The 27,150-nt window shown below is 49.2% G+C and overlaps 1 protein-coding gene across 4 annotated transcripts in view; it reads left to right on the forward strand.

The window, feature by feature from the left end:
- Window positions 1-4,162: 4,162 nt before the first annotated feature.
- MXI1 (MAX interactor 1, dimerization protein) overlaps window positions 4,163-27,150 on the forward strand; it is a 50,170-nt gene continuing 27,182 nt past the window's right edge. The window contains exons 1-2 of one of the 4 annotated variants that reach the window (XM_015867157.3): window positions 4,163-4,491; window positions 11,783-11,915. In XM_015867157.3, the coding sequence (XP_015722643.1) occupies window positions 4,311-4,491; window positions 11,783-11,915 (314 nt within the window). In that variant the 5' untranslated portion in view covers window positions 4,163-4,310. Of the gene's footprint in view, window positions 4,492-10,653; window positions 11,165-11,203; window positions 11,681-11,782; window positions 11,916-27,150 lie in introns of those variants that run through there. The other 3 variants (XM_015867159.3, XM_085554693.1, XM_085554694.1) reach the window with 3 other exon arrangements.

Below are 27,150 nucleotides of genomic sequence, written 5' to 3' on the forward strand. Positions count from 1 at the left end.
TGGCTGGGGTGGAAGCAGTAAGGCAGATTGGAAGTGCACAGGGCCACGTGGCTGGGAGCATGCAGCTCTGGGTGCTTTGGTGCTGGGGCAGAGCTTTGCTGATGCCTTTCATCTGGGGGTTCAGCCATGGATGTGTGCACAGAGAGCAAATTGCAGACTGTCAGAGGGCGCTGAGCATCACTGTGTACTCTTTGCATTCTTATGCTTCTTTCCACATGTCTTCCTTACATCTCTGTGGGAAACTGGGTCCTGGCTAAGTCAGACTTCTGTGCAGATTTGTTACAGTTGTGCTTCTGTGTTGGTCGGCCTTGGGAAGGGAAAGGCTGTTTATGTTGTTGCTGTTGTGCAGGGAAGATCAAACAAGGGTAGGGGTAGATAGACAGCGGTCAAAGAGGCAGATGTCCCGTGTTGTCTCCAGGAGAGAAGAAAATGTGTTTGACTTTTAAAAAAGCGTTGTTGTCAGATGTTTTGTACTTGAGGTTTGCCTGTAAATGAAGTCACATAAACCAGAAATGGTGGCTGCAAGGGTTTTTTTTTCCACATGTGTTTAGCAGAACTTCCTTTCCAGTTTGTCTGGCCTGGTTTCTGCAGTTTCTCCTTCCTGCCCCTGATCAACGTTTGCACAGGGTCAAACTCGGGGAGAGAAAATCCAACGGCTCAAACTCACGTGAGGCAGATGAAGATTTCTTTTCTCCCTGCTTCAGTGTGATATTTGTGCATCCACGTTGTGCAGACATGACCCAGTGATGCATGTGACTGCAGAGACCCTCTCAGACCTTGTCATTGGGCACATCACTGAGCCATCTCCTCCATTACCTAAAACCAGGTGCTTGAGTTAACATGCCTCACCCTTGCATCTTGGGCACCTCCAGCACCGACTCCTCAAGGTCAAAGCTCACAAGGTTTACAGCCCCAGGATCCAAGATCAAAAGGTCACTGGGTATGCAAGGATCAGGGGTCAAAAGATCATTGTGTCAAGGGTTGGCAGGTGACAAGATCCTAAATGTCAAAGGTAATGGGAGTCAAAGGCCAGAATTTCACAGAGTCAAAGAGCCGTACCAACATGGCTGCACAGTGCTCACAGTGCTCATGGTGGCATCTGCCCCAGCAGTGCCCTGTGTTGACGAGGTTCAAGCCTTTGCTATGGCTTGTTTACTGGGTATACAGGAAAAATAATAATTTAAAAAGATAATTGGGTAAATCTTTGTTGCAAGAAAGAGCCAACTGGACACCTCTGAAGATGCTGCACTGCTCATAGCCATGTGGATGGCACCAGAACCACGCCGACCGCATGGGCATGGAGCTGGGATGCCTCCCTGCTCTGAAGGCATAGCAATGCCTCAGATCTGGAGAACAGAACTCAGACAGTTGATTCTGTGCTCTTGGTGCCAGGCTGGACGCAGTTATCTGCTTGCTATGGTCTGAGCATTTGCAGGTCTGTAAAAGCGATGCTCACTGATAGCTTGGTTTGTGTCAATATTTAAGGAACACTAAAATCCGCCCAGTTTTCTATCTAACTGCCTTTCTGTCTGTATCAATATCGAGCATTATCTATTCCTGCCTATTTTTATAACATGGCTGTGTTACATACAGCCATAAATGCAGGTTAAGCCGGGCCGAGGCGGGGCACAACCTGCTCCTTGGCTCTGAGCTCCCTCACCCCGCTGGGCAATGAAGGGCCGGGACGTGGCTTCACACCCCACCCATGTCTGGAGCCGCGGGCTGTGGAGCAAAGCAGGACCAGATAGGGACGTTTCCCTTCTCTGTGGTCTTTTCGTGCAAAGCACGTTTATCTGTATTGTTTGCCCAGCCATGGCAAATTGCACCCTGTGCAATGCGTTGTGAAGGAGAGGCAATTAAATACCGACCGAACGAGTCGTGCAGCCAGCACGACTAGGGTGAAACAGCTGTAATCTGCATGGCAGCTGGGAAGGAACTTAGGAACCTTGCTACGTCAGGCTCGGCCCTGCCCGTCTGCCCGGGTGCAGCCTAAAGTGAACCATGCCAACGTCTGGAAAAACATTAATCCCATGGCTGACACTGGGCACCCCAATAAGTGCTTCGTTCTCCACTCCCTGGGGCTGGGAGCTCATCATCTGTGTTTGTCTGACTTGCTCCTGCTCTGGGATGGGGACAGGGACAGAGTGAACCTAGGATAGGTGGATGGAAGCCGAGGTTGAGCCCCAGCACCTGGGATCCTGCAGGAAACCACAGCCAAAAGCCCAGAGAGGATGGCAAAGGGGGGTAAAAGTGCAAGGTGGAAGTGAAAAGGTCAGGGTGGCAAAAGGAAGATTTATCAAGTGAAATGTTGTTCCTTGTAGCCACGCTCCTTAGCGCAGACTGAGCCTTCCCCTGTCCTGGTGTGGGCAGTCTGCTTTGCTATCCATGAGCACAGCAACCACAGCAAAATAAAGTGAGAGATGTGAGAGCCCTCCGAGCAGGTTTTGTTTTTATATCTCTGCATCGCCATTGAGCAGTGAGGAATGTCTGCCCTTGACAGATGGGCAGCATGGTTACCATGTGGAAAACAGGTTCATCCTTCCAAAGGGCAGCAGCGTGCTGCAGGTGGGATCTTATAAAAGGATTACAACGGCCTCGGCCATAAAAGAGAGAACAGGTGCACCATGGGGCCTTTGCTCGCGAAAGTCTTGAGCTATTCTGGCCCCTACACCCTGCACTGTGCTCTGCAGTGTCTGAGGGTGGGGACACCCAGCTGAGGAGGTGGCAAGGAAACTTCAGGGTGAGCTCAAAGGTTGAACAATGTTAACGAGAAGGTAAACACAGACAGTACAGACAGTGCAATGTAGGTGGTTGCATTTAGGCTGCTGGACCACGACTGCTGGGTGTGTGATACTGGGGAAACAGCAAGACATCTCAGTTCTTGATTGTCCTGTCATTCTTGTTTGCAGCAGGAGCAGAGAGAGGGAATGTGGCGAGCTGAGGTGCCCGGTGGGTGATGCTGGGAAGGGAGGACTTCTGTGCAAATATCCCTCTGTGCCTCCCAGCACATATCCACTGGAGACACCATTTCCCCTGGGTCGGTTGCCTTGGAACCTTGGCATCCCATCCTTCTGGGCAGCCCAGGTCCCAGCAGGTGCCCAGGTCCCACTGAAGACCAACTTCTTCCTGGGCTTTCCATATGGGGACTGTAACTTTGGGCTATTAAAGGTGCGTGGAGCAGAGCGTGCTCAGGCATTTCAGCATCCCGCATCCAGCAGCCAAGAACAGACTCCAAGAAGGAAAGTTGGAGCACTGAGGGTGGGAGGCAGCAGCTGGGGCTCAGAGCTGGCCAGACCCAACATGATTTTGGGGAGCAAAAGGCAGCTTGAACTGAGCTAAAAGGAAAGGGAATATAAATTCTGCTTCTTCCGGCGTTGAACCTGGAGTTGTCATGTGGGGAGCAGCAGATGCCCACAGCATGGGAAGCCAGCCCTGCTCCAATGAGCCACCAGTAAGTGCCATGGGAGGGCCAAAGTGGTTGGCACAGCGTCACAGCCACGCTGCACTGCCTGCGAGCTGCCCTGGCTCCAGCACGTGCCCCAGGACACGCGTGTGGCCAAAGAAATGCTGTGGCCGAGCCTCCTAAAAATAGTCCTGCCATTGGGAGCCCAAGGGGTTTGTTTGTCTGGAGTGACTCAGGTCCCTGTGACTTCCCAGTGTCTGTTAGTGCTCAGTAAGGTGCGTGGATGGATGCGGTGCTGGGACGGCAGCTGGGGGCCACGGGCGTGTCATACAGAACGATGTGATGTCACAGCACTTGTTGTTGCATCTTGACGGGATCCACGGGACTCCCTGGGGATGTGGTGGCACCGAGAGCTTTGCGAGGAGCTGTGACAGTCCCCGTGTCCCCGAGTGTGAAGGATACTGATCCCTGGATGAGGAGGTGGGAAGTGACAAGAGGTGACAAGGGGTAACGTGGGATGACAGGAGGTGACACAGTGTGACAAGGGTGACGCGGGGTTACACGGGGCACTGCAGGCTCTGCAGGTGCAGGGGGCACAGCAGGGACTCGAGTTGGCCGCTCCGGACCCCCAGCCCCGCTCCGAGCCCGACGGCCGCTCTCAGAGCAACACAGCGGCCGCCGCTCGCACTCCGCAGGCGCGGACGGGCCAGGCCGCCCCGACGGGGAGCGTGGGGCGGGGAGGGGGGGTGTGTGGGGGGGCGGGACGGCGGCGGCCGCCCTCGGGACGAAAACAGCGCACAAGCGGCAGGAGGCGGCGGCGGCAGCGCTAGGACCGCGGCGGCGCCGGGCTCGGGCTCAGCCGCACGCTCCGCCGCACACGCCGGGCCGGAGGGGGCTGCGGCGGGGCATGGGGAAACGGGGGCGGCCGCGGAGAGAACCGCGGGGAGAGGAGGGGGAGGCCGGCGGGGCCCGGTGTCCCCTTGGGGACATTTTTAACACGGGGCCGGGGATGGATACCTTCCTGCACAACGTGCAGGTGCTGCTGGAGGCCGCCAGCTACCTGGAGCGGATCGAGAAGGAAAATAAAAGTGAGTGCGCGCGGGCGGCTCCGCGGGAGGGGGGGAAATAAATCATCGCGCAAACTTCGGGCCGGCTGCGGACCCCAACACCCGGCTCGAGCGGCGGACGGTCGCGGGATCGCCGTGTAAAGTTGGAGGGCAGCGGCGGGGCCGCGGGCGGTGGACGGGAAGGGGTCGGTGCTCGGGTCCGAGGGAAGGAGGCGGTGTCACGGCCGCGCTCCCCCCGCCGGGGCATGGCCGCAGTCACGTAGGCAAACGGCCGCGCTCGCCACGTCGCCGCGGAGAGGACGGGGCCGGCCACGCGGGCAGAGCGGCGGTGGGGGGAGGCAGCCGGTCGTACAGCCGGGCCTCCGGCTCCGCGGGCGCGCAGGATGCGCGTCGCCTTTTACGAAGCGGTGAGCGCAGGGAAAGTGGGAGTTGACGAGTGACCGGACGGGGGTTGACAAGTGACGGGACGGGGGATGCCGCTTCGTGCCGGGAACAAAGCGGGCACCGTGCGCCGAGCAATGCGCGGATCGCGGAGCTGCGCGGAGCGGCCCCGAGTCCGCGCCCCGCCCCCCGCGCAGCCACATGGTTCGCACATGGAGGCGACCCTCGGCGCTGATTGGCGGAGATCTCCGGCGGGGCGTGGCCGAGAGTGTTCGCTCCGCCAATAAGCGACGCCGGGGTCCCCCCTGACGTCATGTGTTGCTGTGCGGGGCGGCCCGGCGGGGTGAGCCCGGGCTGCTGCTGTTGTGTCCCCGGGTCACACGCAGGCTGTTCATTGCCTTCATTGCCTGCATTGCCTTCTTGCCTGCATTGCCTTTCTTTTCTTCTTCTTGTTTTTTTTCTTTGTTGTTCTTTTCCCCCTATTTCACTCCATTCGTTTTTCTCTATTTTTACTCTTTTATTTCCCTCTCATTATTTATTTATTTAGTCCTCTTTTCCCTTATTATTTCCCTCTTCCCGTCTCACTCTCAGCCCCCATCTCGTTCCCTCACCCCCTTTTGCTCTCCCCGTTCCCCCGTATCTCCCCCATCTCTCTCAGTTCCCATTCGCTGCCCCCGTGGTGCAGGAGCGGCTGCAGCCGCGGTGGTGGAGGATCGCGAGCCTTTATTCCCCACCACCACCATCAAACTCCAGGCTGTTTTTCAGCTCTCAGAAATACAAACAGCGCTGTAGTGTTGGCTCGTTGTTTGGTTGGGTGTTTTTCTGCCTCTCACGTGCCGATGGGTGTTTCGTAACGAGCCCGCAGAGCCTCGAATCGGGGGATGATGGAGGAGCGGGCGGAGCTCAGCGCTGCGCCTGGGGCTTTGGGGAGCAATGAGGGACCGCAGCTTGGGTTTTGGCCTTTTATTCCCCTCTTCTTCTTTGAGCTCGAAGGGGAAGTGTCAGAATCACGTTGTGGGGGCGGGATTGCCGAGAGAATTGTTCCGCTCTCGTCTTGCAACAGTATCTGACGTTTCATGTGTTTTATTTAAAAACTGAGTGATTTCGTGGGGTTCGGTGCTTGGAGATGGAGGATGGTGCGTCCTTCTGTGAGCAGCACGTGGGGATGTGGGGGGTTTTGTTGCCAAATATTGAAATGAAGCAATAGTATCCAACCAGCTCCCTTCCCCAGCACTTGTTTTTGCTGCATCTTCCGCTTAGGAGAGCCGTGCTCATGGCAGGGAAATCCTTGCCTCCATCAGATGCTGCACAGCGTCTCAGTGTTTATTTGCAACCTGGTGTTTTGGGTTGGACAGGCTGGCTCAGGGCTCGCTATGGAGCGTGCAGTGCGGTGCGGTGCAGTACGTGACGGCTTTGACGTGTTGCCTCCCAAACAAAGAAAACTGCTGCTGGGATTGGAAAACAATCCCTGAGCACCACGGGACCGAGTCAAAGGGAGAAAGAGCTGCAGGAGTGTGTGTGTGTGTGTGTGTGTGTGTGTGTGTGTGTGTGTGTGTGTGTTGGGGGGTGATGTCCTGTGTGCCTACCTGGTCTCGCTGGGGGGAGAGCTGTGTGCTCAACTCCAATTATTACACTGGGATCCGCTGCCCTTTGGCTGCTGGAGCAGCACGGATGGCTCCATGTGCTCCATACCGGCTGCCAGATGGGGATAATGGCTCCGTGCTTATCTTTACAGGCTCCTACCTGGCAATTAGCAGCAAGAAAGGAAAGCAGCCCCAAAAGCTGAGCTGCACACATGCTTCCTGCTGCGTGCTGGTTCTGGCTGCTGCTGGGCAAGGCTCTGCTACATTTTGGTGTGACCACTGAGTTACAGCCCTGATGGGTGCTGTGCACATGAGGAGTGACAGTGCCTGCCCCCAGGAAACGTAGCCCAAAGAAAACAGGACTGGCAGAGAGGTGTCTGGCCCCACCTGACCTGTACATGTGATGGGGACAGGGCAGCAAAGTACTGGGGTGCTGTCTGGGATTGGTATGGCAGCTTTGGGAAAGCTGCAGGCAGTGATGACCCCATGGGATAGCACTGCTTGTCACTCAGATTGTAGAGTTGTTAAGGTTGGAAAAGACCTCAAAAAAATCATCTAGTCCAGCCACTGACTCATCACCACCATGCCCATGGGGCTGGGTGCCGTGATGGTGGAAGTGCATTATAGTGTACTGGGTTATAGTATGGAGCCATAATGCTTGGGTAAAATGGAGTATTTATCTATGGAGATGATGCTGAATCCTTTTTCCAGTTTCATTGCTGGAAATGGGGAGCAGTGCTGCCTTCCTGCTTGAAGCGGCTCCCATGCCTCGACTGTGGAACCCAATCCCACCACACGTTGCTAACTGACATGTACAGGTTTCCAAATGACCTGTTTCTAGAAATCTGAGCTTGGTATCAAAGGAATAGAATCAGCACGTGAAAAATTACATCGCCTGTTTTCAGAAATGAAAGCCCTGCTGAGGGCAGCCCTGGGGTGGTGTATCTATCACCTCTGCAATACCACCTCACAATGAGGCCTGTATAGCAGCGTGTAGAAGCTGCTGAAATGCAGGAGTTGGGAGGGTGTTATTAGAGGGACTTGAAGTAAATTCAGTTGTGGTTGGTATGTGCCAAGCATTACCTGTGTGCTCACAGGCTCCTGCTTATGTCAGTACGAGTTGCATAAGCACATGATTAACTCTTTGGATGTGCTGCCTTATCTATAATAGATGTGGTATGTATATGTGCTGAGCTCACTGCAGAGGCAGACATGCTGTCATATCCTCTTCCAAAAGCATGATGGCAAGCAAACCAATGTGACAGCGGTGTCCTTATTCACAGTTCAGCACAGGTGTGTGTGTGTGTACAGGACAGTGGACTTTGATCCCTGCAAAAAGACAGCCAGATTTTCTTTGCAAAGTGCTGCCTATGTTTAGTGACCAAGAATAACAAATGGGTGACTGAAGATTTGTCCTTTGCTCTTCAATAAATCTGTCTGAAGGGAAGGAAAACTGAGCCTTGTGGGTGAGTCAACGCTATATTCAGCTTATGGCTCCTTCCACTGTTTATGCCTTTTTTGAGGGTCTTTTTCTGACAAGCCAAAGGATGGTTCCCATGAGGTCAACAAGAGCTGAACACATGGCTCAAGGTCAGTATGGATGGTCTTGGATCATGTGGTGATGCGATATGGTGCAGCACAGAGCTCCTTCACATATATATTTTTTTCCCAGCTTTAAATACACTCCCTTCCTTCCTCCTGGTTCATAACCTGGCCACAGTGATTCATGTGTCAGCTACTTCCAGGTTGTGTTATTTTGACTCGTGCTGTTTGTACATCATCATGAAATTCAGAAGGAAGCCACAGCAGGAGAAATGATAGGGTAGAGCAAGAGCTGCAGGGCCATGCCAGGAGCACTGCTGAGAACTGATCATGTCCTTGGCAGCAGGGCATCCTCAGGGCCGGCAGAGAAATGTCTTCTGCTGTTGTCTGGAAAATCCTACCTTTTTCACTGAGGGACCCCCTCCTGTGTACGTTGTCTTGCTGTTTATTGTTTTTCTTGAGGGTGGCCCTATTACTTAATTTTGTAGGTGGATCAGTCGACTTGAGTGAGTCACTGACTCGGAATGAACTGGGGCACAGTGCAGGTCTGAAAACAGAGCAGCACATCTCCCAGAGGTTGGGAGCAGGCAGCCCAAGGAATAGTAGACCCCTGGCTTTTTCTTTACCCATTGGCAGAGCGTAGTCTTTGGATCAGAGTGTACAGCACGTGCTATATTCACAGTCCAACTCTTGGATGTCCAGGTGGTTTGGCTGTGAAAAATTTCTGTCCTCCCTGTTGGATGGGCTCCAGGTGCCAGTGGGAGCACTGGAAGGGATTATCTGGTGCCTTGCAAAAGAACGAGGCTCCTCAGTGAGAAATGAGGCCATATCCTCTAGGTGCTGTAGGACCCTTGCAAAAGGTATTGGGAGAGTGTCAAGTAGGGGAATGGAGACTGGTTTGTTGCAGTATGTGCTGGTAGATGGAATATTCAGATATGTCTGAAAACAAGTTTTGTGGATCTGTTGTCACCAAAAATGTTCTCATCCAACACCCCTGTGAATTTTCTAGTGATTTGGGATCAACAGAAAATGGTTCCTAATGGATACCTCTGTTTGTGCCTTTGTTTGCAGGGGTGTTAATTTTGAAGGATTTGAAAGCAAGGTTAAGAGTTTGCAAGAGTTTCCTTTGCCCACCTTCAAGCAATCCCTGCAACTGTTGCCATGTACATGTTCCTCCCATAGGTTACAAAGAGCTGGAGATAGGACGGTTTGAGTAGCCAGAGAAGGGATGGAAAGCCAGGCAGTTTAACTAAAGGTATTGCCCTTACTGAAAATAACTTGCAGGTTGCAAAGCACCATGTTATTTTCAAGCCTCGTGCCCAAAGCATTGGGCTGGGCATCTTGATGGGTGAGCTGTATTCTTGTTCTACCTCTAGCTGAGGTCACCTTCATGTGAGCGGTTATGCTGCTTACACCTCAGTTTCTCTTCCTGCAGAGTGAAAAGAAAAGAAACTTCGAATCATTTCAGTTTTGAGAAGCTTAAAACATTACTTTCTGGAAAGCTCCTAGAAGATTCCCCTGATGGAAGCAGCTACTTTAGTGCAAGTGATTGTGGTACTGATGTAAAAAATACTAATAATTAAAAACAAAAACCAAACAGACCAAATCTGTTTGACTTGAATAAAATAACAGCGGCATTTCAGATGTAAATATTAATTGATTTCTGCACTGCAGATTTCTTCCTGGATATTTAAATTGTTGCTAAGGAGGAGGGAAAGGCTATCAGGGAGATTAACAAATCCATTATTAAGGCTGGAAATGGAGGGCCGCCGAAGTGCCATTTAATAAAATGTAAAAAGCCCCTTTCTAAAGGGCAAAGCAGCAGAACACACAATGAAAGTGAATCACAGCTGCCAGAAGGGATGCCAAGCAGCAAGCACTTATAATCAGAAAACTGTACTTACAGATCATTCGGAGCCACTAAATTAAATGATCTCATTCTCCCCTAAAATACTTTTCCCTTTAGCCCCTCCCCAGCACAGCCCGTGTATCGCTCAACCCCATTTCAGATGTGACTTTGGGGGTTTCTTTTTGCTCGGTAGTTGAATAGCACCAGGCGTCTTCGTGCCATTCACTTTCCACCCACTTTTGTTTCTGCCGCACACAACTCTGGTGCTTTACAGGCTGACCTGCCCGTGCTGCAGCTTGGGATGACAACTGACAGATGGATACAGATAAGCTGTGGCTCTGTGCTTGGCTGCCCCCATCTCTGTGGGGCTCCTTCTTTGGAAAGACATCCCACAGTTTGCTCTGCAATTTGTTTCACGCAGGTTTTTGTAATTGTGAGCTATTTACTTAAGAAACAAAGACGTGGAAGCTGAGCTGATGTGTGCGTGGAGGAGTTGATCTACATTATCTCACGTAGAACTGATCCGGCTGTTGCTTCATTTTGGTGCAGGGATGGTGGCGAGGGGTTGGGCCTGTGTGGAAGCTGGGATGTAAAGCGCTTTACAGGAGGACTGGGAAGAGTGGGGATGCATGTTGTAGGTGTGACAGTGTCCAGAAGGTGAAGCGTGACCTATTTGTGTGGTGCTTCAGGCAGCCCACAAGCTTTCACAGGCACACAGACTATCTCTTGCCTGTAGAACCTGCTGGGGTTGGGACATGGGTTCTCGGAACTACATCTCCCGTGCAGCCCCGCGATGTGGAGCTTCCCCGCCCCTTCCCGTGAGCGCCCGGCGGAGGTAAACAAAGTGGTGCGAGGCGTTGGGGGAGGCGGGCGGGGCGAACGGAGGGGCCGGTCCCGGCGGGGTAGAGCCGGGCGGAGGGGGGGGATAAGCCGTAAGCACAGGCCGGGGCTGCAGGGGCTGAGCCCGGCAGGGGGTGTGGGCGGGCTGGGGGGTGAAGCGAGGAGCGGGCAGACGACAGGCTGGGCGTTAGGGACGGTCGGAAAGGCCTCGCTTCGTTGGCTCCTCAGGGGCGGGCGTGCTCGCCATCTCCGTGCTTGTGTGTGGAAAGCCGTCCTGGGGAGAAAGGGGTCGATGTGAGGGGTCTGGGGTTAAGGGGAAGCCGGCAACTACCTCGCCACGTAGCCCCCCCCCCCCCCCCCCCCCCCTTGCCCCGCTGGGAGCCTGGGGGCCGAGGGGGGCCCGGACGGGCCGGAGCCCCGGGGGCCATGGAGCAGGTGCAGCTGATCAACATCCAGCGGCTGCTGGAGGCGGCCGAGTATCTGGAGCGGAGGGAGAGAGGTAATGGGAGGGAGGAGCCGGGCTGACCGCCTGCAGAGGTGGTGGGAGCGGGGTTGGGGTCAGGAGTCCACACGAGATGAAGGGGATCGGAGGCGGTGGTTGATCCTCGAGCAGGGGTTGAAGGGAGGGACGGGGCTGGGGTGTGGGTGAGGTGGGGGGTTGGCAGGAAGGGAAGGGTGAGCTGGATGTGATTTCTGGAAGGAAAACCAGGGCTGGCTGGGAAGTTTCCCACTGGACAGGAAGGATGGGGTGGGAGGTCCTGGCATTGCAGAACGAGATGTGCCTGATTTGCTCGGTTTGGAGCTTGAGCAGGAGGAGAGATGAGACGCTCTCTGGGCTGTTGTGGCTTCTTTTGATGCTTTTAGGTATTTGAGATGTGCTGGTTTTCTTGTGAGGTTGGCAGAGCTTTTGCACTCCCTCTCTTTTCTCCACCTCTTGGTCCACTTCCTTCTGAATACATCAGCAGTTGTTTCCCTGTGCTGTTGTGCTTAAGGACTTCCCCACTTAGTCTGACGGGTCAGTGGTGAGGCCTGCCAGCTGACTTTTTTTTATTATTATTATATATATATTTTTTTTCTGACCCCTTTTTTTATGCCCTGCCTGTTGATTCTTGTGCAGAGTGCGAACATGGCTATGCCTCGACCTTCCCCTCAGCTCCAAGCCCTGGACTACAAGACCCAAAGCCCACGCGGAGGCTGAGCCGGGCAAGGAAACACAGCGGCAGTGGCAGCAATGCAAGTATTGCCAACAGGTACGACATGGGCAGAGGAAAGTGTGGGTGTAGAGCTGGGTGGGAGGATGGAGCTGAAAAGGAAAACTCGAGATGAGAGGTGAGAAAACTTTCCCCTAGGAAAACAGGGATAATGTGAGAGCAGGGGGATTCAGAGCTGGGGCACACGGGCACAGCATCCCTTCTGGATGTGTTGCACTTAAAGTAGAGGGACACAGGGGAGCTGTATCTGCAGTACTGCCAGCTGACTCTGTGCCAGTGCTCAGATGCTGCAGAGAGAAGAGAAATAGGGAGATCTGTTCAGAGGATGCAGGGAGGAGATAGGCAATAGCTATTCCCATTATGTACAGTGATGTTTTTCCAACCCAGAAGTCACTGCTCTTAAGGGATAGCATGCGTGCAACCTGAGTGCTTTGGGGTTGTAATGACAGGCATGACTTGAAGCAAGGAAATGATGTTTTGAAATGGATCCCCTACAACAAATGGGAGAGAGGGAGATGACTGGCTGCTACATGCAATGCGTTAAAAATTCAGTTCAGGAAATTGAAGCTGTCTTTCACTCTGGCTTTCAGGGCAGTGGGATTTCCCAGCTTTCTGATAGCTCGGTAATTGTCGAACTTCATGGTTTTTGACACATTGCTTATTAAACAATGCCATATTTCTTGGTTTGTTAAATCAAGAATAGACAACCAGATAAGGCCTTTCACTCAGTGCTGTGGAAGGGTCTGCTATTCCCCTCTAGTTGGTATACTTTATTTCTTTTGTGGTGTCTTTGCTGGTGGTTGTTGTTGCTTTTTTTGACTCTGTTCTGTGAAATTATTTGGACAGTGCTGAAGATTTCTGGTACAGGGAAACTTTAGAAACAAAGTAGGATGTTGGAACAGGCAATTGCAAGCTTGTGTTTACTGCAGTGGGGCTCGTACAGTCCCTAAAATGGTGGCAGATGGCTCAGGTGATTAAAGCTTTCTTAAGGCCATTGAAAAGAGACCCGTAGAGGCCATGGAGAAAGGTGTCTTAGCTCACAGTGATTTTGCTTTGGCAGCATTTGATAATAAAGGTTGTTTGAATTGATGTTAGGACACCTTGCTGCAGGGAAGTTTTCTACCTGAGGATGGTCACATCCTGGGCTCACTCTGTGCTGCATGGTTGTGTTCCCTGCCTCATTCACCCACCCTCTCCTGATCCGAGGGCAGTTGTAGTCATTTCCTATTTCCCATGAACCCAAATCCCGATCACTCTGTGTTGAGAAATGACAGCGAATGCTCAATTGAGATGTGTGTTTTTTCCCTCATAGGTTTCTTGCATGTTATTATCCATCCCACACCTCTTTTTCTCAGAGGCCTTTGTCATGGCAACCTGCCCTTCTCCAGAGGAGGGCTGGAAGCACATTCCCCTCAGGAGCTTCCTAGCACCGAATCCTGCTGCCTTGGGACTAGCAAGGGATGCAGAGCATTCCCTATCTCTGGGGCGTGGGTGTACAGTGTGCCCTGCTGGCACAGAGCTCCCAGGCATGCCAGCACAGGGCCCCCAGGCACAGCTCTCTTGGGGCACCTTTGTGCTGAATCTGTTGAAGGGGGTGGGTTTGGGGGGGGGGAGAGTAAGGTAAAGAGAGGCAGAAATGATGTTTTCCAGCCTTATTTAAAACCTTCATTATTCAAGGAGTGTTGAGCACCAAATGTAACCCTTAGTGTAAAAGTTGTAGGCACCGTCGTCTGGCTTGAGGAAGGTCTGCTCCAGGCAGAGATCTGAGTGGTTCTTTTTGGAGAGCTCAGATCTTACATGCACAGTTGGGAATGGAAGTTTCTGTTAGCGCAAGTTGTAGCAGCTTGCACTTGCTGTAGGAGATGGCAGGCCTTCCAGATGGCTGCAGTGCTGGGAAGTGACAACTGTGAAGTTCAGGATGCCTCCAAATTCACTGCAGTGTGTTTTGTGTGATGCTGAGTAGAGCATCAGCTTTGTTTAAAGAAGGCTTTGTGTCACAGAATCATAAATTGTTTGAATTGGAAGGGGCCTTTAAAGATTGTCTAGTCCAACTCCCCAGCAGTGAACAGGGATGTCTACAGCTCAGTTGGGTTACTCAGAGCCCCCTCCACCAGCCTGACCTTGACTGTCTTTGGGACAGGGAATCCATCACCTCTCTGGGCAACCTGCTCCAGTGTCTCACTACCCTTATTGTAAAAACTTATTTTCTTATATCCAATTTAAGTCTCCCGTCTTTTGGTTTGAAACCATTTCCCCTTGTCCTGTCACAGCAGGCTGTGCTAAAGAGTCTGTCCTTTCTTATAGCCCCCCAGTATAGCTTCCAAAGGTCCCTTCCAACCTCTGTCAGTCTTATGTTTTTCTGCCTGTTGAGCAGTGTCTGCTGTGTATCCAGTATGCAGGGTGTGTCTGGGATGGGCAGATTCTCTACCCTGCCCTCGATGAGCATGCCAAGGCCCCTCTTGCACGATCCCTGCACAGCCACAGCTGAGAGGGGTAATGGCAGGTCCTGTATGAAATGTCCACCTGGGCTGTGCTAGTCCATGGATGGAGAAGGGAAGGTGAAAACTGATGTTTTCATTGGCTGCAGCACTGACTGCTGTGCTTGGAGATCGTCCCAAAAAGGATGTTGCTTCTCTGCCACCAGCTGAATCCCATCAATGCAGCACTGCATGTGAAGGCCTCTTCTAGTGCCAGTGGAGACTTCTTCCAGGGTCATCCTTCTTGTGAGTAGATCTCACAGCTCCTTGGACTTGACCAGCACCTGCACATGGGTGGCTGGCTTCTGCACCAGGCTCTGGAAGAGGTTGAGTAAGTCAGCCTACCTGATGCTCAGGAAGGTCTGTGAGTCATGGAGCTCTGCTCCAAGCACATGTGGAGTTGGTTATCTTGATCTTACAGGAGTTAAGGGAGGGCAGCACAGTCAGATACCTCTAAGCTACTTTCACTGGCTCTGGAACCAGCAGGTGTCTTTCTCCACATGTAGGTATGAGCCCTCACAGAAGGTATCTATGAGGGTGGGCTCCTCTCTCCGTTTCAGCTCATTCTGAATGTGATGGAGGAAGCACAGCACACCCCCCAGCAGCCACTGCCTCATGCAGGTGCACTCCAGCTCCACATGCAGGCAGGACTTCTTGGTGGTATCTTCTCCACATTGCCCAGCCCCAGGTGGAAGGTGTGCCCTGATAGGGAGGCCTCAGGCACGAACAGGCAGTATAGGATGTTATATTCACAGGCACATCATCCTTTGTAGATGCAGGCCTCCCTGATGGCCCACTGCAGCTGTAAGATAGTTTTCTGAAATAATCATCCCTTCTCTGGAAGGTCTGTCCAGTAAAGTTTGAATGGACTTTGAAATAAACATCAAGCCCTTGATGAGGGACAAAACTTGCATTTCAGGCTGAGGTGTGTGACTTTTCTTAGATTACTTTTATCTCAAAATGTTTAATTAGCATAGAAAAATGTTCCTTCTAAATGAAAAATATGCACAGGATTTAAGTCTCCCGTAGAAAATGTCTCTTGAGCAACCTAGGTAAACTAAAGTTGAGACACCTGAGTGTCACTGCTGGTCTTTATTCAACCAAATAAGCCATGAATATGAGACTCCAAGTGCTCTGTTAGATTAAATCCAAATATTTCCCTTTGCTCTGTGCAATGACAGCTATTTCTTCCTAGAAGGCCCTGTGTTGTCATGGCATAAGTACCTGCAGAGTTATGAGGAGCAGGCAGCCTACCTTTGGGTGGCACTGATAGAGCAAATCTTAAAGAAACAAGTATGGTCCCCCAGTGCCTGCAAAAATAACTGTAGTTCTACCCAAGCAGAAGTGGGTAACTAAGAGAGAAAGCATTGCTTCATTATTTCTAGTTCATATAACTGCACTTTTGAAATGAAATGATTTTGGCTCGGGTTCTCACAACTTTCCTCTTGTTTGTTCCAGTTGTGTAACTGATCCCTGCAAGGGGGTTCCCTTCTGCCATCCGGTAGCATTTCCTATATATATGCACAGTGTTTTGGGTGCACGTTTTAAAGACCTCTTGGGGATTAGTGACTGTGCTATGATTTAAAAACCTGAATGTGTTTAGGGTTGTGGAGTCTTGGCTTTGGTTGTAGGTATTTCGGTACTGGAAGTGACCCACCTGCAAGAATATGTGATCAACTACAGCTGTTGTGATCTGGAGTCTAATAAATAAGGGAAACCTCTTAAAGAATATTCCATTTAAAACACAGCTATAGGCAAACAACAGCAACAACAAAAGCCAAACAGCCAACCTGTATTACATTAGAATTATTGTACTTTCAGTTTACTTTGTGTCTTGAAAAGAATATCTGATGGTTTTTGGAATGGGGTAAAAATCAGCAGTGATTTATTTTAACATACTGTTTGGTTTTCTTCTGTCTGAAGGCATTTCTGGGACAGAAGCTGGGTTCTAAAAGCCAGAAAAGTTAAGTAGCCCATTCTGGGATTACAGCTCTGTGGGTACATCAACTTACATTCAGTGTTACTGAAAACTGCTCTTTCAAACTCTTCTTTATTCTGCCCTAAATAAACAGTTATTAGTAAGTTTGTTATAGTTACGATTAGGCTGGTTTGATACTTACACTTCTTGAAAAATAATTAAGTGGATGCCAAAGGTTTTGGTTTGTTTTTCTTTCCACCCAAAATATAAATGGTTTAATGAAGTTAAGGATTGTAAGAGAATCTGAAATTGTGTTGCAATGTCATATTGTTCTTTGTACCTGTTTTTTAGACTCTCAGATGTATGGAGAAGCCTGTTACTTTTTGGTCTGATCCTGGGGAAATGCTGAGCCCCTTCCAGTGATGTGAGGAACCCTCAGCTCCCTCAGGAGGCTTGTGTGGTTAAGGGCACTCAAATAATCTATTGCTCAGCTCCATGGGGAGGGTTTGATCTCTGCCCAGTTTCTTTTTCCTTTCACTTTCCTCTTTCCTGTTATCCTCTCCTGTTGTCTGAGGCTGCTTCCCAAGGGCCATTGAGACACCTGCAGTGGCAGGTTGCATGTGGAGCCTGAGATCTGCAACTGGAAGGGCTTGTATGCAAAGTGGTCTTGAATATGGTAGCCTCCAGGTCTTAAGGGCCTGTCTGTTCTAGTGATGTAGTTCCTCATTTTCTGTATTGTTGCTTTTCCCTACCCTATTAAAAACAGCTTTTTTCATGCTTTGAAATCCCATCACTTGGTCTTGTGCTGAATCTTTGTAACCCTATCTGCTCTCGTAACCTTTGGAGCTGATTTTTGAGGGTAGGGTTGGGGTTTGTAGCTATTTAAACTCCTGGTTTTAAGCTTTATGCACAACGTAGCATCCCTGCAGAAGGATGGTGTGCAGAAAGTACCTCGTGTGCCTCAGGTGATGACTTGATGTGCCATAGGTTCACAAACACGGGTGCAGAAGCTAAAAGGACGTGGCATATGTAGCTGCAAGTCAGCCTTGGTTGTCTGGTGCACAGGAAAGCCTGATTTACCAGAACAGCAGTGCTGTGCAACTGTACAGCGCTGTGCAGTGGAGGAGCAGGGGGGGTGGTGGACACTTGCATAGGCATAGCTTTAAATACGTTATATCTTTTCTATTAGAGGAGATTCACTGCCCCTTCTTCCTAGCCTCTATTGGTGCTTTGTTTCTGGATATTTATTTGTTTGGGGACATTTTAAAATCTGTTTATTCTCACATCAGATCACACCTTACTCCACAGCTAGCAGGAGTTGAATTTTGACTCGCTATATGTAGGTGGGTTAGAATCTGGCCTTTGTTTAAGATGCTGGGGACAGAGACTGCCTCAAGCCTCATGCCAGGGAGCTCCGTGCATGGCTCAGGACTTGGCTGTCTTTGTGTGGTACAAGTCTACATGTATGATACAGAGGATGGATGAGATTCATTGTGCCATGTTTTGGTTTATGCCACATTTTGTTAATGTACCAACAGTGAGATTATTCTCTGGAGTCTTCGTGGTTCTGTTGAAATTTTGTCTAGTAATAGTGGAGGGGGGGAGTGGGGTCTTGCCTTCTAGTAGAAAGTATATTTTTATGTTAGATTTTTAAGGAAGGAAAACTGGACAGGGCTGAGCTGTTAAGGGATGCTTCTGTGATAGAGATAGTAAGAGGAATTAACCAGCAGTTAGGCATAAGCATGACTTCTCTTTGGGAAAGCATAATAATAGTTTGTTAGGCTGGGAAAGCGGCTTGCAGGTCCGTTCTGTTTCATTAGTTCATTTGGCAAGATAAGCTGTGCTCAGGTCCCCCACTGTTACCTGCATGTAGCACACACAGAGGAATGGTCTTTTGGAGTGTGATTTGACTGCAGCATCTGTGCATGCTGCAGTCTAAAATTTGTTTGTCAAAGAGGAGCCTGTGTGACAGCGCAGCAACACTGAATGCACGAGAGGCAAATCACCCCTTAAAATCTTCTTATTTCTCTAGGTTTTTACCAGGCTGTAGTTGTTTGGAGCTGGATGGCAAGGAGGGCTGTACTCACGCGTAGCTCATTTAGGCCTGAGCCACATCCCATCTGCCCAATTGATGTAATTTGCACCCATGGAGTTTGCAAGTACAGGCAGGCAAGCCACGGTGATACTGGAGCTTCTGAACCTGCTGGCATTACGTTGTGCTTTTCCTTGTCTTTGCCAATCTACATCAGAAGTTGAGATTCTGCCACTGATGTAGATAAAATTATGCAGTGTAGGTGAGGCTCTGCACGCAGTGCCTTCTCACTGATGTTTGGCTCTACAGTACTACAGCTGACAGTTTTCCAGAAAGTACTGCAAATAACTTGAGAAATATCAGTCCTACTCCTTACTGTGGAAAGGGGCCTCTGAATCAGCAGTATCAGTAGTAGGGCTGATAGAACAGCTCCCATTGTGGAGCCCACTGTGTTTTCCTTGGGCACTCTGTGTATTTTACTGCCCTCCAAGTGGGAAGATCCCGTGGAGTTGCGGTTTCTACTTTCCTTTGTTTATTAGTAATATTGCCATGCAGAGAAAGGTCTGTGTTGTAGGGGCTCTATGCAGAAATCCATGATTCTGGGCTGAATTTAGACTTTTGATACCTTTAGTAGGTTTAAAATGTAATTTGTTCTTTAAACTGTCAAAGTTGTGCAAAGAGGCCTTTGTGTAAACCAGAAGCAGGCCCATTTGTTGATGTTATCTGCATCCTCGCTGTAATTTACTGCTACAGCATCTGTCTGCTCTGAATTGTCTGTGGCTGAAGGTTTGTGATCCCTTTGTCCTCTCAGGTTTAAGGGAGTCCTTTGCAGGCGTGTGTTGCTTTGGAGCAGCAGGACTGTTACTCAGGGCTCGTGCTGCCCACATTGCAGCATTCTACCCAGGTAGAGCAGTGCTGCAGTCAGCGTGGGGTGATTTGCATTACTGATGGCACTTCTGACGCAGTGACAAGGAACTGCAGGTTTTGGTGCTTATGGTCTTTTGAAACACGAGGTTGTTAGTCCCAGCTTCTAATGAGATTTGGTGCCCGAGGATGATGGGGGAGGTTGTTTGGTCCATACTTGGCCATTTGTTTCTGGAGTCTGTATTTAGTGCACAGTCAATTCCCTACTTCGGGTAGCATTCCTCATGTGTTGGGTGTTTCACTTGACCCGATCCTTTACTTGACAATGCCTTGGTTGTCACCTGTAGTGTTGTTCCCATCTGCTCCCTCACTGTAGGCAAGAGTAGCTTTTTCTTTTCTTGCTCCTGGTGGAGCTTTGAAATCATTTTCATTTTCTGACCCACGCAGTCCATTACATCTTTTCATCTCATGCTGCTAAGTTAATTGGCTTGTTTGTTGGAGTTCCTGCTGTTGATTATCTCCTGATCCTTCCTGACAAACTTCTGCCCATATTCAAAAACTGACTTGTGCTTGTTGTCGAGAGAGTTGGCTTCTGCTCCCTGCCTGCTTTTAACCAACAAAGATAGGATTTGTTTTTGTTGACGATTTTGGGCTTTCTTGACCAGAGACTGGGGCTTTGCACTTGGCTGGTTGTTGCCTGGATCTCTTGTCTGTGAGACACTGCCTTTACTCAGCTTGGAGGGAACAGGATTTTTCCATCCTGTTGGATATGTTCCCATCTCTGATATCTGTGCTGCCTACTGTACTTCATTCTCTGATAGGAATGTGATCTCACTTCAGTTCTGTTGCTTTATGAATCCAGTTTGAAGTAGACTTGATGGTTTTCATCATTATCTTAATTACTTGTCTGTACTTCACTGTTTCCTTTGTGGCAAGTAGGTGTGTGGATTAAGAGCTGCACTTTTGCCTTGGTTTTGATTAAAGTTCATCTGCATGAAATACTCATTTGTTTTCTAAACACTTTTTGTTTATCTCCTTCCATCTTTTACGCCATCAAGAAGGGATTAACCAAGTGCTAGAAGTTGTGGGAAGAAACAAATGACACTGGGACTATTTACCCCAGTGGTCATTCTCTGCTGCTTGGGCATAGACGTAAAGGACCATGGTGTAAGGTGACATGGCACCAGCTCTGGGTTGCCTTCAACTATTATGCTGCAAATTGCAGCAGTTTGATCTGCTTCACAAGCAGTTGGGTCATCTGAGAGCAGCTGGAGGTACCAGCTTTCCTGTGAGTTTCTGCTGTTTGTGAGCCAGAACTGGAAGAACAGGAGGAAAAACAAGCTCTTCCATTTTATCAGTCTTCCTTGGTGAATCTCCTGGACAGTAAATGAGCATGCTCTGTTGACAGGATATAAGCCTGAACATTGGAGTTCTCTTGCTGGTTTTCCTGCAGCCTGTGTTAGTCTTTGTGCTTCAGTTTCCTGAAGACAACCTATGGCTAACAGTAGAGTTTTTGTATTTCCTGTTCTTGAGTATTCTGCTCCTTGCCTTCATCTCCAGGATCTGTGTTGCATCATTGTCATTGTAACATGGGTGATAACTAACAAGTCTGAAAGTCTGGCCTCACCTAGAGCTATGCAAATGTCATCAGTTTCTTTTCAAACAACGTCAGTTTCAGTCAGGTAACATTTTAGTCCAAAAGCCTCATTTTCCCCAGTACATCTGAAGGCAGTTTCTTTAGGTCGGAAGAGGTTGTAGAGAAGAATGTGTGCCTCAAACAGACTTCAGCACTGCAAATGACATTACTGAAGCCATTTCTGGATGTGATCATCTTCCTCAAAAGGGTAGCATTGTGTGTGGGAAGAAGCATGGTACAAGGCAAAGGGCTGGCGTGCTGGGCCCTTGGATCCATTCCTGAGTCTGCCACTGAAACACTGCAAGATCTGAGTGCGTCAGGTAACCTACATGGCTCCTACCATCTGTACCCTCTATGGTTCCCACCATCTGTACATTGGGATAATGCACATGCTTTTTTAATCTTGTTCTCGGGAGGTAGCATCGGTGTTTTGGAGCTTGTGACTATTTGAAAGAAAGTAAAACTTGAGATCCTGAGTCTTCTAGGTAGATTTGAAAATCACCCTTGTGTTGTTGTCCTCTCTCTTTAAATCGTTGTGATTTCTTATCCTACCCTCCAACATGCTTGAATATTCAACAGAGAAAATGTTAGCAGAGATATTAAGGTGCTGGTGGGAGCTGGATGAAGTCTTTGCTTTGCTGAAGTCTGTTCATCATTCTGCTTAAATAATGCATTTTGCTTTGTAATCTGTTGATGGTGATCAAGTATGTAGGGATGCTGTTCCTGGTAGCACTTGGTGGTTTGCACTGGTGTGAGGAAGTGTCTGTTTCATTGCCCTCACTCGGTGCCTTACTCTTCTCTCTTCACAGTGGAGCCCGGATGTGCCATGTTGAGGCTACTTGATATTTCTCCTTGTTGTGTCCTGAAAAACATAATTTTGTTAGTCCTTTTAAAGTCAAGAGGCTGCTTTTGTGTTCGTGCTCCTTTGTATCACGGATCACAATTAATGATTTTGCCTTGGTGAGAACAAGGAGATCGATTTTTCCTGAACTGTGGGAATCTACTGTAACGCGACCAAATTTTAAGTCTTTACAGAAGCTGTCAGCTGTCACATGTGCAAGGGAGGTGGGCCAGGGTTTCCCTACTGAAATGGCTCATATGGGTCATGTGTCAGCCTTTGTGTCTGATATGCGTGCACCAGCCCCTTCTGATGTGGTTAACTGCGGGCTGAGAAGGGAAGGAGGTGGTTTCTGTAGAACTTTATTCACTTGTCATTGAAGTTAGAAGGCAGGCAAACAAAGCAGTGAATAGCACATAGAACTTATTCCCCTCCCAACCCCTGTCAGCGGTTCTGTGTACATTCAGCAAGTCACTTGAAACCTGCCTTTTCAAGGGAGGCCTCCGAAGAGTGTATTCGTCATGTAGTGTTTTTTTTCCAAGGTATGAGCCTGGGAGCCGAGCTGCAGAAGCGCTGATGATGCACAGCTACAGGGAGCATCAGGGGAAGTTGTGCTTTGAACTTACAAAGTAGCTCAAAAAAACCAGACTCTTGAGGGTCTTCTTAAAGGCACCGGAGAGAATGAGAACCTGCAACTCTCGTTTCCCCATTTCTTGGCTTTTCATTTGGAAAGTGAGGATGCATAGCAGTAAACACGTTTGTGAGCTGCTCTTGGTGAGACTGTTGTAAAGCCTGTAAGAAAACCACCGGTTCTGTATTCAGAGCAAGGCTTGGCTTGAGGCCACGCATTGAACAATGAGGAGAAAACAAAATACTGAATAGCTGCTTGTTCAGCAAACTCAGTTCCTCTTGGCCACGCAGGGTGCTGCATGAGGGAGTATATGCGATGGGGCAGTTTTCCTGCCTGGGTTCTGTACCTCAGGTCTCGGGTGGCAGAGGAGAAGGGCCATGACAGCACTTGGCTCCCAGCCTGTAGAGTTGGGAAGGAAGCAAGCAGGAACATCTCTGTTGGCCTCACGCTGCAGCAGTGAATGCAAAACAACATTCTTGTTTGGTAGCCTGGCTTGGCAGAGCCATCTGCTGCAGTGAGCCACCTTGCCTTGCTAAATTGGGATGTTGCTGGAGTCCGGTGAGCCCAGCTTTGGGTCTGAGAGAAGCCTGTGGTGCTCAGCAAGAGAGAGCTGACACTCCTTCCTTGTGCTGAGGCAGCAGAATAAGCGACAGTAGGACAGCATGCTCTGCTGGGGATTCTCTGTCACTTTATCCAGTGGTGTCTGAGAGTAGGGCCGGTTCACTTGGCAGCTGGTGAGTAAGACATGAGGGCTTGTTTAGGTTTGATTTATGTGGGGATTTTTCTACTTTACTACTTGCAGTACACGATGGTTATGTCAGGTTTTTACTTCGACCCAAGACTCAGTTGGCACTAGTGTCCTTGATAGGGGTCACCGGGACAGCCTGAGAACAGCAACCCCCTGCTGCACCCTGGCATTTAGGGAATGAGGTTAAGTGCCCTGCCACTGGTTTCTTGGGTGGCCTTGGGAACATTATTTCATGTTGTGTCTCCCTCCTGTACAGAAAGTATCAGGGAAGAGTTAATTCACGAAGTGTTGCAAAAAGAAACAGTGATTATGGGAGTCCCAAACTGAGAAAGGCTGCGTGGATTTCACTTCTTCCAGGAGCGTGTGCTGCATGTCTCTTAAATTGCATATTGCTCTTGACAGTGTTGCAGAGGCTTTCAGGACTCTGTAGAAGCAGAGGGGTGGGCAACTTTCTGCAGTGGTTGTGCACCATGTGAAGGAGCTCTTTTTTCCTTGTTGGGATGTAAACACTGTGGGGCCATTTCTCCTTTTCCAAAGATGAAAAAACACAAACAGATGCCAGGATGGCTGTGTCCCCTTCTCTGCTGGAGACTGAGAATGTGAACTTTGGAAACTGTCTGACTTGATCCTGAGAAAACAGCTTTGATCAGAGCCTTGGGAGGAATCTGATACCACGTCAGTCTAAGAGCGACAGAAAGACTAGCCAGAATTTGGGGCCAGGTTAATCTGGTGCATCTCCACTGACGTCAGTGAGAAGGTGAAACAGCCTGTTCTGTCTCCTCATTTCAGCTTCTTGTGGAGAAGCTTTTTCTCTGGGCATCAAGGCCAGATAATGTAGAAGGATCATGGAATAGCAGTGACTGTGATATTTTTTGTCTTTGTGTCGCTTGCAAGGAAATGTTTTGTTAGATTTGCTAAGTGAGGCTTAGGTGGGACTTGTTGGGCTTGTGGCTGGTACTTGTGGTCGGTTGCTTCTAGAGGTGAGGTGAACTCACAGCTCCCTCAGGTACAGCCCTTGCACATCTCTGCCTTGGCAGGAAGATTTGACTCGTGCAGCAGCTGTGAACCTCTCTATCACTTGCCCTACCATTGGGCTGAAAGCCTCACCCTGTGCTGCTCTCAGAGCTTTTCTGCAGGCTTCCCAGCCTGCAACTTGTGCATTTAGTTTCATAGATGGCTCACAGTGTTGATCCACTGCTGTTTGAATGAAACCCTGGCAGAACACTGGGATTCTTCAGACAGGTTTGCTTTTGTGGACACAGGTAGATGTGGAAAAGAACAAAGCAATTGATCAGCCTTCCTTTTTGTTTGTTTGTCCTGTCCTCTGACTGCTGCTAATAACAGTCATTTCTGTGAAAAGGCTTGCATAAAAGAAAGGGCAGTACCTTAGTTCATTGGCTCCAGAAGAATAGTTTGATTTTTGGCTTGGAGAATGGTAGAAGACATTTCTTGGAGGGGGAAGTTGGTGACCAAGTGAATGGGGGTCAACAGAAGCAGAATGTGGGAAAGGCCTGGAGAATGAAGGAGATTGTGGGGTTTTTGTTAATGATGATGCAGAGATGTCTGCATGGGCAGAATGAAGTAAGAAGTGGTTGGTCTGCTCTGGATGTTCTCGCTGTTTTGCTAAACATGATTCAGGTAACTGTGTATTAGTTTTCACAAATGGCTGGAGTATTTATTTACTCATTGACCTCTTGCTAAAGCAGAGTGGGGTGGAGTGAGTTTCATCTGACTTAGAAGATGAGTGCTAGTTCTGTGTTGGATTAAGGACGTGCATTGGAGGGGCTGCTGGGTGGGCTCTGGGTGGTGGAAATGCAGCTGTGGGAGCCCTATGCTGGTCTGGGATCAGGCACAGGCAGAGCACAGCTGGGTGTAAGCACACAGCAGGGTTTGGGTCTCAGCGCCATCACTGCAGGACTCCTTGTTGCTGTGTTTTCCCTATAGGAAAGTTACCTCACTGAGAAATCAAAACAAAATGCAGATACTCTGCATTTGTCGGGCTGTTTATCGATATCAAATGTGTAAAACACAAAGGTCAGCTGTGTTTAATGCCATGTGGCAGCTTTATGATTTTAATTACAGTAGAGAAGTGACAAATTAATTCATTGCTCTTTCGAGCCTGTTCTTCCCTGACGCTGCTCTGCTGCCTTACCTGTGCTGGGGGATATTTCAAATGCCTGTACTCTGGCAGGAGGGATTCTGTTTAAGTAAGGACAACGAAGTAAAGCATTCAGTGATTTGCAATGCCTGCTTCAGTGAGGGGGGTTGGGGCAGTTCAGTGTTTCAGCAGCACCTTGCTACAAGATGGGTTAGCGGTGTTGCAGGGAGAATCACAGTAACTGATGCAAAGAGGTTGGTTCGTGGGGACCTTGGGCTGGTGTGACTGACAAGTACTTCCCTTTTGCTTGCTGTTTTGTATGCACTTTAAGGTATCTGGGGTAGAGATGGATAAACTTCAGTTTCTTCTCTTACAACTTTAGTCATTTAAAGCACAGTGGGAACTACTTCTGCTATTTGTGTTGTTTTCTTGGCTCCTTCATGTTAAGCTTCTGAAACTCATGATCTCTTCCTGAGCTGTTTTCAAAATGCATTCAGCTGGCTCTTTCTCATGTAACACTCATGAGTTTTTAGGGAGAGTTACCAATATGGATGGTTTGAATTTATTATTAAAGAACTGACTGCTGTAGAAGCCTGCTTTTAAATGAAAACCCCATGGACAGTTTGTGCCTGAACTCCTTCTAAAATGCAGCAGTTTTTGGGGCTGGGACAAGCTGGGGGTAGTGCTGGTGTGTGTGTATGTGTGGGCTTTTGTTTTCCTGTCTGCTCCCGCATGGCTTTGGCTTCAGCTTTGCAGGTGGGGCAAGGACCTGCTTGCCCTGTTCTACTCCATGCTCAACAGCAGTGACCTCATTTTACTGTGTGACACAAACAGTGCCCAACCATCAGCAGCAGAGCAGCATTGCACTGCGCACGCCGTTTCCTTGCTGTTGTAAGAGTGACCCTGAATGTTTCATGCGTGTTGCGATGGCTCACAGCCGTGCTGTTCATCCTGCTCAGAGAGCTGGTGGTGGCCTACAAGGACAGAACTTTGATTTCAGTGCAGTCATGCTCTCTGGGCTCCTGGTTGATGAGGCATTCTCAGCTAGAGGTCCAGCTACGTTTGTTTTTGTACTTATTGGAGTTGTTTTCTAATGCAGTAGCAATAGAAGTTCCCATGCTTTTTCCCGCTTTGCAGTCAATGCTGTCCTTGTTTAACTCCAAATAAATCTTAGTAACGTGTGCAGCCCAAAGACGAGGAGAAGATTAATCTCGATCAGGAGCTACAGAAAATGAATTATGAACAGAGAGGAGAGAGGGTTTTTCTGTATCTGTCGTCTGAGCGAAGGGAAACTGGCACAGAGAACAAGAGGCAGTGAATCGTGGTGGTGGTGCTGGGGAGCAGCGCTGATTTTTATAGTGTTTTTTTTTCCCTAATTTTAGATGAAAGGAAAGATTAAAATGTTCCGAGTGTCCCCAGTAAAACTAAGCAAAGCATGGGCAGGTGAGAGGTAGCATTCCCACAGGATTCATTCAGTGTAGCTGAGATTCTTTTCTGTGCATTCAGTAGTGGCTGCATTTGGGGGAACTGATTTTTGTATGTTTTTGTTTTTTCCCTGTCACTGATACGGTTAAAAGTCACGGCATAAATTTCCCGACTTGGTGAAAAGCCTGTGACCCCTCTCAGTGGTGTTGTTCATCAGAAGGCAGATAGGTAATAAAGAGTCTCATATGTGAGAGGAGTATGGAGAACCTGCTGTTTTAATTTTGTTCACAGCAGTGGGCCAAACTTTGTTCTTTCAGTGCTGGCCTTGATAATTGGCTCGAAATAATATAGGAATTCAAGCCACTGCGTATCTCTGGCTTTATAACTGCTAATGTCATAGCCAAGAAGGCTGCAAAGTCTCCTGCAGGAGCACACGGTAAATAAGATCCATAAACGTGTTCCAAAGAACATGTGGGCCCTGGTGGCCTCAGCTCAGCCACCAGTGAGTAGATTTGTATCCAAGATGTGTGGACAAGTGGTGGTTTAGCCCCTGTGGGGAATGCAGGTTTAGACTGAATTTGTGTTATGTTTTGTTGGGGAGCCACTC

The sequence above is a fragment of the Coturnix japonica genome, chromosome 8 (assembly GCF_054131305.1).
Source record: "Coturnix japonica strain WE chromosome 8, WE-NBRP24, whole genome shotgun sequence".
Taxonomy (NCBI): domain Eukaryota; kingdom Metazoa; phylum Chordata; class Aves; order Galliformes; family Phasianidae; genus Coturnix; species Coturnix japonica.